The 12456-nt window shown below is 45.3% G+C and overlaps 1 protein-coding gene across 4 annotated transcripts in view; it reads right to left on the bottom strand.

Annotated features, from left to right (window-relative positions):
- miga2 (mitoguardin 2) overlaps nt 1-12456 on the bottom strand; it is a 96280-nt gene that overhangs the window by 65160 nt on the left and 18664 nt on the right. For 2 of the 4 annotated variants that reach the window (XM_072488862.1, XM_072488858.1), the window contains exon 3: nt 4047-4492. The exons of the other annotated variants lie outside the window; for them this stretch is intronic. In XM_072488862.1, the coding sequence (XP_072344963.1) occupies nt 4047-4142 (96 nt within the window). In that variant the 5' untranslated portion in view covers nt 4143-4492. The remainder of the gene's footprint in view (nt 1-4046; nt 4493-12456) is intronic. 4 annotated transcript variants of the gene reach the window in all.

Below are 12456 nucleotides of genomic sequence, written 5' to 3'. Positions count from 1 at the left end.
CATTTTCCCTTCTTCCCGCTAAAGTGCCAACTCCTGCTCCGGGATAGCTCCACCAGCCCTCCAATACAAACACTTGCACATGAATGAGGAGGAGTTGGCCCCTCGAGCCTCTTACAGTGTATGCAAAATTCATGCAAGATTCACAAAGGAAGTAAAAGGAGTGCAACGTTTCGGGGTCTGAGGTTCTCAGGTATTTTACACCAGATTATCCAGGACGGAGCTGCAATGCATCTCAAATTACACCCAGTCGGGGTCTTCAGTGTGCCAGCTCAATACGAGGCATCCCTCCAGTGACTGAGACCAAATGCTGTGACATTTCAATCTAAACTGTGGGTTTCACATTCCATCTTTCCCAAACTGTCTCCCCAAAGTGCTGAGTCGTGCTTAGGTTTCCAAAAGCGACAACTGCATCAAACAGCCACGTGAGTCTGGACACAAGAGTTTCAGGAGGCTACTTGTCAGGGGGATAATCTATATTGATGTCCGACTTTGAAAGGAATCCCAATTTTGAAACACGAATCTTTAAAAAAAAAAGTTTCTGAAATTGAGTGAAAGAAATGCATTTAGAGAAATAAGCCAAGCTTTGTAATTTTTTCTTTTTAACACCTTCAGTTCAATTCCTTTGGTGATCTTTAGAAACACCACTTAAAACATCAGGGATAGGATTTCAGGAAATTAAAATCACAGCATGCACAGTAATGGAGTAGGTAAGCCAAGTGTTATTGATTCACTTCAAATGTTTTATTTTATATAAATCAGCGTACAAGATCGAAAGTCGGAGCAGAAAGAGTTGCAGAATTCAGACCCTCCTGTTCTCAGTTCCTACCCTAATTTGATAATAACCCAGTCCATCAACTATTTTCATCAGCAAACCCCAGGCTCCAGCAACACCAGTCAGTGGAAATACTTTGATGTAAATTACATGGGTAAGATGGCACCATAAACGACTAAGAATTGGTTAATAAAAATAAAAGCATAAATACAATGGGCCAAATTGGCATCCTCCGGAGTTAGTGATATTGGAAGTGTAAACTGTCTCATTTTCCAGAACTAGTAAATCACTGCAGACACAAATAGTTATTTGAGCAATCCTCGGCTGTGTTGGGTCAGGACTCTTAGCTGGGGGCGATGGCAGGGGTATTGTAATTAGCTGTAGAGAGAGAAAGTTGACCTGGAATCCCACTCTTGCTTGCGATACAATAGATGGAAGTGTACTTGTGGTCAAACAACTGCCAATACTCTGTCCACGCTCACAAACAGCTGCTTACACAAGAGGCCAGAAACCAACATGGAAACAAACCCCATCACAGAGCGAAAGTCAGGAGGGAGGAAATAGGTGGCAAAGAACGAAACAAAATGGAGAAAAGCTTTAAAAATAAAGATTGCAGATTAACATCCCACTCATGTACAGAATGAACAATAGGGGGCAGCCTCACGGCGCTGAGGTTCCAGGTTCGATCCCGGCTCTGGGTCACTGTCCGTGTGGAGTTTGCACATTCTCCCCGTGTCTGCGTGGGTTTCGCCCCCACAACCCAAAAGATGTGCAGGCTAGGTGGATTGGCCACGTTAAATTGCCCCTTAATTGGAAAAAATAATTGGGTACTCTAAATTAATTTTAAAAATGAACAATTGGAAAGATCAACAGATTTATCCTCAAGCATTTGTTTCCCATGTGAGAGGCATTGAACTGAACAAACACTCATGGAGGGCGAGCATAGAAAGAGAAAAGTAAGAAGCCTACACACCAGTGGCAGCAACCAACTCCAGTCAGCCGCTTTTGCACTGCAGCCATTGCGAGGCACATGGATCCACCCTCAAGCCCTCTACAGAGCTTTCATTTAGATAGTATTTCTTATGGCCTTGAGGCATCTCAAAGACTTCCACAGTCAATTTAGCATTTTTGAAATGTAGTCACTACTGTTATGTGTAAAACGCCACAAAACAGGAGTGAGATAACGATCAGATAATTTGTATTTTGGTGGTAATGTTTGGGACTCGGGACAGAACCGCTTGCTCTTCTTCCATTAGTCCTTGGGATCTTTTATATCTGCCTGATAGGGCAAATGCAGCCTCAGTTTCACGTCTTTCTTGAAAGACAGCACTTTTGACAGCGCAGCGTTCCCTTATAATTGCCCTGGAGCGACAACCTAGTGTCTGGAATGGGGTGAGATTGTTACATCTGACTGAATGGTGATACTTTGTCAACAGGAGATGCACCGGAGGATCGGAGAAACAGTGAATGGTCTAACCATCCAAGTCATGAGTGACAAACATACATTTGTTCAGAATAAAAAACTCTGGCGGCAAGGTGGCAGTGCCCTAACCGAGGACCTGGGTTCAATCCCGGCTCTGGGTCACTGTCCGTGTGGAGTTTGCACATTATCATAGAATTTACAGTGTAGAAGGAGGCTATTCGTCCCATCGAGTCTGCACCGGCTCTTAGAAAGAGCACCCTACCCAAGGTCAACACCTCCACCCTATCCCCATAGCCCAGTTACCCCACCCAACACTAAGGGCAATTTTGGACACTAAGGGCAATTTATCATGGCCAATCCACCTAACCTGCACATCTTTGGGCTGTGGGAGGAAACCGGAGCACCCGGAGGAAACCGACGCACACACGGAGAGGATATGCAGACTCCGCACAGACAGTGACCCAAGCTGGAATCGAACCTGGGACCCTGGAGCTGTGAAGCAATTGTGCTATCCACAATGCTATTGTGCTGCCCCCCAAAATATTCATTCTCCTAGTGTTTGTGTGGGTTTCGCCCCCACAACCCAAATATGTGCAGGGTAGTTGGATTGGCCACGCTAAATTGCACCTTAATTGGAAAAAATTAATTGGGCAGTCTAAATGGTTTTTTTTTAAAGAGTAAAATAGCTCTAATGTTTTCAGGTATCAGTTTTGGGACAAAACTACTGACAGACAAGTGACCCCAGGGGACAAAACAACATGCAGGATTTTTTTTTGTTATAAAACATTTTATTAAGGCATTTGTGATTTTATAATCACAATTTCAAGTGTAAACATAACTCAGTAAATAACCCCCCCCCCCCCCCCCCCCCCGCAAACCAACAACCATACCCAGCCATCATGGCTTATACACACACAGTTCCCCAGTCCCTCCTCCTCCACTCGCTGATCACGCCTAAACTACCCCCCCCCCCCTTATCGTATCTGCTGACAGTTTAGTTTTCCCCGAAGAAGTCAATAAACGGCTGCCACCTCCGGACGAACCCTAACATCGATCCTCTCAGGGCGAACTTGATTTTCTCAAGCCTGAGAAACCCGGCCATGTGACTAACCCACACCCCTGCTTTCGGGGGCTTCGAGTCCCTCCACGCCAATAAGATCCGTCTCCGGGCTACCAGGGAGGCAAAGGCCAAAATGTCAGCCTCTCTCGCCCCCTGAACTCCCGGGTCTTCCGACACTCCAAAGATCGCCACACTTGTTTTCAGTTATTTATTTATTTATTTTTAAATTTAGAGTACACAATACATTGTCCCAATTACGGGACAATTGCGTGGCGAATCCACCTACCCTGCACATCTTTGGGTTGTGGGGGCAAAACCCATGCAGACACGGGGAGAATGTGCAAACTCCACACGGACAGTGACCCAGAGCCGGGATCGAACCTGGGTCCTCGGCACCGTGAGGCCGCAAGGCTAACCCAGTGCGCCACCGCGCTGCCCCACCCTTATTTTTAGTACCGTGGACATGGCATCTGCAAATCCCTGCCAGAACCCCCTAAACTTCGGACATGCCCAAAACATGATGCAGGATTTTTTTTTTTTTTTTTTTTTTTTTATAAAGAAAGCCGGCTGCAACATTCCTTTCAGAATTTTCTTTCTAAAATTGCAATTTTGTGATTCTTTAAAAGTCGGAAAATTGAATTGACTTGGCGTACCTACTTTGAAAACCACGTACAGTACAGCAGTCAACCACGAATGGGCATGCAGAAGCAGACTTCTTCCATCGTCCATCTAACTCCCCACAAACAAAAACGAGTTGAAAATGAAAGCCACCCCACTGGCTGTCAACATACCTGCCCAAATGTAGAGTACAGGAATACTGGAATCTCAGCCACAGTCATCGCCAAGGCTTGGATAATGGATGCCCCATCTGTTCTCCTCAACGACATAGTGCATTAAGGTGAATTGCTGCTGTACGTCCACAAGGCAAATACCTGCTCACCGAGGATTTTGTGCAGTCAGTTAGCAAGGGCAACGAGCAGAGGAGGTTGGGAGGGAAGTTTCCGACACTTCTCAGTGCATTTTGAAATTCAGTGTTGAGGCCCCCCCGAGAGGGGTAGGGTGCGATTAGTGGGGGTGGGGGGGCGTGGGAAAAGACAGAAGCCACGATCCCAACAAATGTGGCCCAGCCTTACTCTGCTGCTTCCTTCCAATGGCAGTGGGTCGGCAGTTCCCAGTTACTGCGCGGTTCCGATCAAAGCTGCGGCCCTAGTCTCAGTGCTCTAAACACTTGTTCCTTCTAGATTAATAAAAAGCCACGATTAAAAATAAGGTGACACAGTGAGCAGCAAAACAAAAAACACAATTGCCAAAAAGATATGAAGCTTTGGGTGTCTGACTCCTTGCTCAGGAAAAAAATCTCACAATCCTCTGTAGGGGTTACACGGGTGGGGGTGAAGAAAAGAGATGATAGCTCACTCAGGACTGCAGTGTTTTACCTCGGAGCAGTTATTTCCCCCTTTCCCTCCCCTCCGAGAGGCATCGGCAGAAATCGCAGAGCAGCTTTCTAATCCTCCCAGCAAGAGTAGGTAGGCATCGAGAACAACAGGAAAGAAGGGAGAAAAACATATTCAAAAAGAAACTGAAACAACAATGAAATAGTCCCAACAGTGTCCGTCCATGCCTGCAATTCCCCACTTATCCACTAGGACCCATAGTCATTAACAGCACAGAAGGAGGCACTCAACTCATTGCATCCGTGTTGGTTTTGTTCGAACATGCAGAGCTAGCCTTGCTGACCCGCAAACCTGCACCTTCCTCCATTGCAGATACAACCATATTACTGTGTCACATCACTCTTCAGTATCCCATTCTGGGCATCATAATAGTGAACCTATCCTGTACACTCTCCATGGCTTTATTGTCCCACCTATAAGGATTACTGTAACTATTAGAAGATATCCTGTTCGCATATACATGAAGATGTGGGATTAGGATTTGGTTTCATTACATGCGATCAAGGTTCAGTTTTAATTATAAATGCGATAGCTTGTACTTTTCTCGAGATAATAAAATGGTCAAAGTTGTTAATTCCCAGAATGTTTCAGAGCAAGAATGACACATAGCGGGACGGCACGGTGGCGCAGTGGTTAGCACTGCTGCCTCACGGTGCCGAGGACCCGGGTTCAATCCTGGCCCCGGGTCACTGCCCGTGTGGAGTTTGCACATTCTCCCAGTGTCTGCGTGGGTCTCACCCCCACAACCCAAAGATGTGCAGGGTGGGTGGGTTGGCCACGCTAAATTGCCCCTTAAGTGGAAATAATTGGGTACTCTAAATTTACAAAAAAAAAAAGAATGACACTTGGCAAGAGACTTATTTTGCTAGCAAGAAATGCTTAATAAGGTTAATGGTCTCCCAGATTCGAGAGTAGCCTGTATCAGAATCAAGACAAAATCAACAGGTTAGATAGGAAATTGAGAAACTCCTACCACACCCCACGCCCATAACAAATCAAAGGTTGCTAGGATGCAAGTGACTAGAGCCCTATAAAGATTTTAAGCTTTCCTTCTCAATTTGTTGAGACTGAAAAGAGTGATGGTTTTGTCTTAACCGAGAGCAAAAGCGAGTTTTATTTCTCTGCTCAAGACACAAGCATGCCAAGACAGTTTGAACTCAATGGAGATTATTTGTATATTTAAAAATTGGCATATAGCCTAACAAACTAACCCAATGCTATGTTCATATTTATTAATGCCTCTCCTTGAGCCAATGTTGACCTTTTTAAATGGATCTAGCAACCCATACTTACACTTTCAGAGGATTCAAATCTCAAATCTCTTCTTTTCATTTGTTACTCCATGTTACTCTCGGAAAATGAGGCACCCCCAAACAAATTCCATGTAGGATGTTTAAAATAATCAAACAGAGAGCCAGGTTTAAATGGAATTTGAGCGAGGTGATTTCGACATTCAATACAATATTGAGTACAGATGGGAAAAGCCTAGGCAAACCGGAGAGTGCTAATTCCCTATGTTAGGAAAATAAAAGTAGTTTTAAGGGATTTATACTTGTATTGATAAACATTGGAAATAAAATAAGGGCAGCACGGCGGCACAGTGGTTAGCACTGCTGCCTCATGACGCCAGGGACCTGGGTTTGATCCCGGCCCACTGTCCGTGTGGTGTTTGCACATTCTCCCCGTGTCTGCGTAGGTCTCACCCCCCACAACCCAAAACGTTTAGGGCAGCATGGTAGCACAAGTGGATAGCACTGTGGCTTCACAGCGCCAGGGTCCCAGGTTCGATTCCCTGCTGGGTCACGGTCTGTGCGGAGTCTGCACGTCCTCCCCGTGTGTGCGTGGGTTCCCTCCGGGTGCTCCAGTTTCCTCCCACAGTCCAAAGACGTGCAGGTTAGGTGGATTGGCCATGCTAAATTGTCCTTTGTCCAAAAATGCTAGGAGGGGTTATTAGGTTACGGGGATAGGGTGGAAGTGAGGGCTTAAGTGGGTCGGTGCAGACTCGATGGGCCGATTGGCCTCCTTCTGCACTGTATGTTCTATGTGCTATGTGCAGGATAGGTGGATAGGCCGTGCTAAGTTGCCCTTTAATAAATAAAAACAAAAATTTTAAATAAAAAATAAAAAAAAGTAGATATAGTTTTAAATAGATTTAATTTAATATTTCTGTGCCTGGAAGGGTAAATCCTATAGTTAGATTCCTGCTGGACAAACGTGTCTGTACGTGTGGGGGTTGTTTTCATTTCCCACTGTGATTCTATTGTGCTTGGAGAGGGCCACGGCATGAACTAAATAAACCAATAGTGGTTGCTTAGCAACTGGGGCCTTGTAAGGCAGATAAGCTTTTAAGTCTTAGTTTAGCTAATTTGATTGCAGTTGGAGATAGGTAGTGAAAGAGAAGACAGCTCTCACCGCACTGCTAGAAGCAGTTTGTTTTAGAAGGCTAAAGAGGGGACATCTCTCAGCCTTCCTAGAAGAAAATATATACTATAGAGTAATAGTTAAGAAAACAGATGCCAGAAACTTAAAGTCCAAGAATATTAGGAAAATGAAGAGAAGTTTCCAAGAAGTCTCCAGTTAATGGAATAGAGGAAACTGGAAATCCCAGAACAGATTACTGTTCAGTAAAGTCACAACAAGTTGAAATTGGATCATGAGAGGCCAGAAAGAAGTCTGCAGTAGTGTTAAGGTTAGTGAGAAATTACTACAATTTGGGAGATATTATTTGGAATAATTGTGAAATTCAGTGGCTAGACCTCGGGAGTTTGTGTACAAGTCTGTAAGACAAAGGAAACCGAGGGCAGCACGGCGGCGTAGTGGTTAGCACTGCTGCCTCACGGCACCGAGGTCCCAGGTTCGATCCCGGCTCTGGGTCACTGTCCGCGTGCAGTTTACACATTCTCCCCGTGTTTGCGTGGGTTTTGCTCCCGCAACCCGAAAGATGTGCAGGCGAGGTGGGTTGGCCATGCTAAATTGCCCCTTAATTGGCTAAATGAATTGGATACTTTAAAAAAAAAAAAAATTTTTAAGACAAAGGAAACCTGAAGGGAGAGGTGTAAAACCTGAAAGTGAAACCTTGATGGAAGCAGCGGTGGGAAAGCATAATTTCAAAGAAGATTTGAAAATAACTTTTGAAAGCATAATTTGAAATCACTTGCGTGGAAGCCGGAGTTCAGTGAGGCAGGGTGGCTCACGGTATAAGAATCATCTGGGGGGATTGTGAGGAGAAATACACAGACATTCACTTGGGTTCAGAGAGGATGTGTCTTACCACAATCACCTTGTGTGCTTAAGAGGGGCTTTGTTGTTAATGGGACGATTGTAGCTTAAAATGTACTTTATTATCAATGTTAATCTTAAAATCAGTGTGCAATTGTAAAGAAATGGGGGAAGTAAAGAAATATTGTATCATAATCCAATTGTTGCATGTTTAATAAATGTTTTTTCTTCTTGTGATTAAAACTAATTAGCAATCCTTTGACTCTGTTCCACAACATTTTATTTTTAAAAATAAATGTTATGGCCTTTTGAGCCAGGGTTCAATTCTGGGATCTTCCCATCCAGATACAAGACCAACTGGGATTGTAACACCCATCTAACTTCTCCAGAAAATAAAGCAGCAGCCAACACAAAATAGCCGTACTTCAACAGGAGTACTGCCCAAACAGGAACAATGCAGAGCGTACTGCAGTCCAGTGTGCCCTCCCCAAAGCTAACAGAGTCAGAGAAGAATATTTCTCCACGTTATCATCGCATCCTCCCAAAGTATTTTCAGATTTAAACCTGGTACCTAGTCAAGCTGCTATATGTTCACTACACAGCAACATTAATCTTTCTTTTATGTGCAAGGATGAGCCTGATACAGTTTAAAGTGGTGCACAGGGTGCATATGACTCGGGCGAGAATGAGTGGGTTCTAGGGCAGCATGGTGGCACAGTGGTTTAGCCCTGCTGCCCCACGGCGCTGAGATCCCAGGTTCGATCCCGGCTCTGGGTCACTGTCTGTGTGGCGTTTGCACATTCTCCCCGTGTTTGCGTGGGTTTCACCCCCACAACCCAAAGATGTGCAGGCTAGGTGGATTGGCCACGCTAAATTGCTACCTTAATTGGAAAAAATGAATTGGGTATTCTAAATTTTTTTAAAAAGAGAATGCGTGGGTTCTTTCAGGGGTAGCAGATGAGTGTGAGATGTGTGGGCGGGGGCCAGTAAATCACACACACACGTTTTGAGATTGCGAAAAATTGGGAAGATTCTGGGCGGGAGTGTTCGCAGTCTTAGCCAGGTGGAGGATCCGGACCGTTTGGTGGTAATATATGGCGTCTCAGAGAAGCCGGAGCTCATGGAGAGGAGGAAGGCCGATGTCATGGCCTTCGCCTCTCTGATTGCACGGCGGCGAATTTTGCTGGAGTGGCGGTCGGCATCACCACCGGGGGTAGCGGCTTCGTTGGGTGACCTGTACGACTTCCTGCTATTAGAGAAAATAAAGTATGAGTTAAGGGGCTCTTCAGGGAGGTTTGAGGAAAGGTGGGGGTTGTTTGTGACCGTGTTTGAGGGGCTGTTCGTCACGGAGGGGGGGGATGAAAAAGAGAAAAAAATCTGTACTGACTGTATAGTTGATCGTCGGGAAGCATGTTTCCCAGGGCATTTGTTCGCTGTAACCTGTTTTGCTACATGTTGTAATAAAATACATTTTTAAAAAAAAATCTTTCTTTTAATAAATTTAGAGTACCCAATTCATTTTTTCCAATTAAGCGGCAATTTAGTGTGGCCAATCCACCTACCCTACATATCTTTGGGTTAACATAGAATTTACAGTGCAGAAGGAGGCCATTCGGCCCATCGAGACCGCACCGGCTCTTGGAAAGAGCACCCTACCCAAGGTCAACACCTCCACCCGATCCCCATAACCCAATAACCCCACGCAACACGAAGGGCAATTTTGAACACTAAGGTCAATTTATCATGGCCAATCCACCTAACCTGCACATCTTTGGACTGTGGGAGGAAACCGGAGCACCCGGAGGAAACCCACACAAACACAGGGAGAACGTGCAAACTCTACACGGACAGTGACCCAGAGCTGGGATCGAACCTGGGACCTCTGTGCAGTGTGGCAGCAATGCTAACCACTGCACCACCGTGCTGCCCTTTCTTCAACATGAATCATGACCCAAGTGGCATACAATAACTTAGTAAAGCATCCCAAGGCTCTCTTTTTTTTTTAAATATAAATTTAGAGTACCCAATTCTTTTTTTTTTTACCAATTAAGTGGCAATTTAGCGTGGCCAATTCACCTACATAGAGCATAGAACATAGAAAAATACAGCACAGAACAGGCCCTTCGGCCCACGATGTTGTGCCGAACCTTTGTCCTAGATTAATCATAGATTATCATTGAATTTACAGTGCAGAAGGAGGCCATTCGGCCCTTTGAGTCTGCACCGGCTCTTGGAAAGAGCACCCTACCCAAACTCAACACCTCCACCCAACACCAAGGGCAATTTGGACATTAAGGGCAATTTATCATTGGCCAATTCACCTAACCCGCACATCTTTGGACTGTGGGAGGAAACCGGAGCACCCGGAGGAAACCGACGCACACACGGAGAGGATATGCAGACTCCGCACAGACAGTGACCCAAGCCGGAATCGAACCTGGGACCCTGGAGCTGTGAAGCAATTGTGCTATCCACAATGCTACCGTGCTGCCCTTAAGAACAAATAAATCTACACTATATCATTTTACCGTAATCTATGTACCTATCCAATAGCTGCTTGAAGGTCCCTAATGTTTCCGACTCAACTACTTCCACAGGCAGTGCATTCCATGCCCCCACTGCTCTCTGGGTAAAGAACCTACCTCTGATATCCCTCCTATATCTTCCACCTTTCACCTTAAATTTATGTCCCCTTGTAATGGTTTGTTCCACCCGGGAACAAACCATTCGCCCCTCATCCTTCTCCGTTCTAATGAGAAAAGGCCTAGCACCCTCAACCTTTCCTCGTAAGACCTACTCTCCATTCCAGGCAACATCCTGGTAAATCTTCTTTGCACCTTTTCCAAAGCTTCCACATCCTTCCTAAAATGAGGCGACCAGAACTGTACACAGTACTCCAAATGTGGCCTTACCAAAGTTTTGTACAGCTGCATCATCATCTCACGGCTCTTAAATTCAATCCCTCTGTTAATGAACGCAAGCACACCATAGGCCTTCTTCACAACTCTATCCACTTGAGTGGCAACTTTCAAAGATGTATGAACATAGACCCCAAGATCTCTCTGCTCCTCCACATTGCCAAGAACTCTACCGTTAACCCTGTATTCCGCATTCATATTTGTCCTTCCAAAATGGACAACCTCACACTTTTCAGGGTTAAACTCCATCTGCCACTTCTCAGCCCAGCTCTGCATCCTATCTATGTCTCTTTGCAGCCGACAACAGCCCTCCTTACTATCCACAACTCCACCAATCTTCGTATCGTCTGCAAATTTACTGACCCACCCTTCAACTCCCTCATCCAAGTCATTAATGAAAATCACAAACAGCAGAGGACCCAGAACTGATCCCTGCGGTACGCCACTGGTAACTGGGATCCAGGCTGAATATTTGCCATCCACCACCACTCTCTGAATTCTATCGGTTAGCCAGTTCGTTATCCAACTGGCCAAATTTCCCACTATTCCATGGACCTACCCTGCATATCTTTGGGTTGTGGGGGTGAGACCCATGCAGTCATGGGTAGAATGTGAAAACTCCACACAGGCAGTGACCCGGGACCAGGATCGAACCCCATCCCACGGCTCTCTACAGGTGCTATAAAACAAAAATTGATGCCGAGCCATAAAATGCGATATTAGGGCAGGTGACCAAAAGCTTGGTCAAAGGCAATATTTACAGATGGAATTCCAGAGCTTAGGGTTGAGGCAGCTGAAGGCATGGCCACCAATGGTGGAGCAAAGGAAGACAGGGGTGTGCAAGAGGCCAAAACTGGAGGGATGCACAAAACTGGAGGGATGCAGAGATCTCAGAGTTATTTGGCTATAGAGGGTAAGATGTGGAGAGAGGGGCGAGATCAAGAATAGATGTGAAAACAAGGATGAGAATTTTGACTGTGCCAGCAGTAAAGAAGGGCATGAATATTTTAAAAATTCAGTCCAAACTTGGTTGGGATGGTGCACTGACACTGCTCAAAAACGTCCATAGAAGATGCAAGTAACAACTCTATTTGACCTTCATCACTTTGCCAATATTTCTACACAATGTTCCTGATCTTACTTGACATTATACCCATGCACAGCTCACAAAGAACAGTTTTAATGTACGAAACACATTACCACACAAGCCTCACCATCCCAAAGAAAAACACAAATCTTCCAGCTAACAGCCCCAAGAACATAAGAAACGGGAGGAGTATACCATTCAGCCCATCCTGCCAACTCCAGCATTCAGTACAACCACGGTTGATCTTGGACCTCTGTAGCCACCCGAGTTGGCCAAGTCCCGATTTAAAATGGAGAACAGCAAAGACTGAAGGGAAATTCAGCCAACACAGGCAGAAACCAGCAGGTGCAGATTACTGTGTATTAAACTCTGCAAAAGCCCAGACAGCATCGATACCAGCGGCCATCAGCATAATAATGTAGCAGCCATCTACATACTAATGAGCAATCCCCGGGAACAATCGCAACATTTGGGATAAACAAAGCCAAGTCAGCAGGAGCCAACACAAAAGAGGTTAACGAAC

Source organism: Scyliorhinus torazame, chromosome 22 (genome assembly GCF_047496885.1).
Source record: "Scyliorhinus torazame isolate Kashiwa2021f chromosome 22, sScyTor2.1, whole genome shotgun sequence".
In the NCBI taxonomy this organism is placed as follows: Eukaryota; Metazoa; Chordata; class Chondrichthyes; order Carcharhiniformes; family Scyliorhinidae; genus Scyliorhinus; species Scyliorhinus torazame.
The sequence above is the reverse complement of the archived record's forward strand: the minus strand, read 5'-3'. Positions and strand labels throughout refer to the sequence as shown.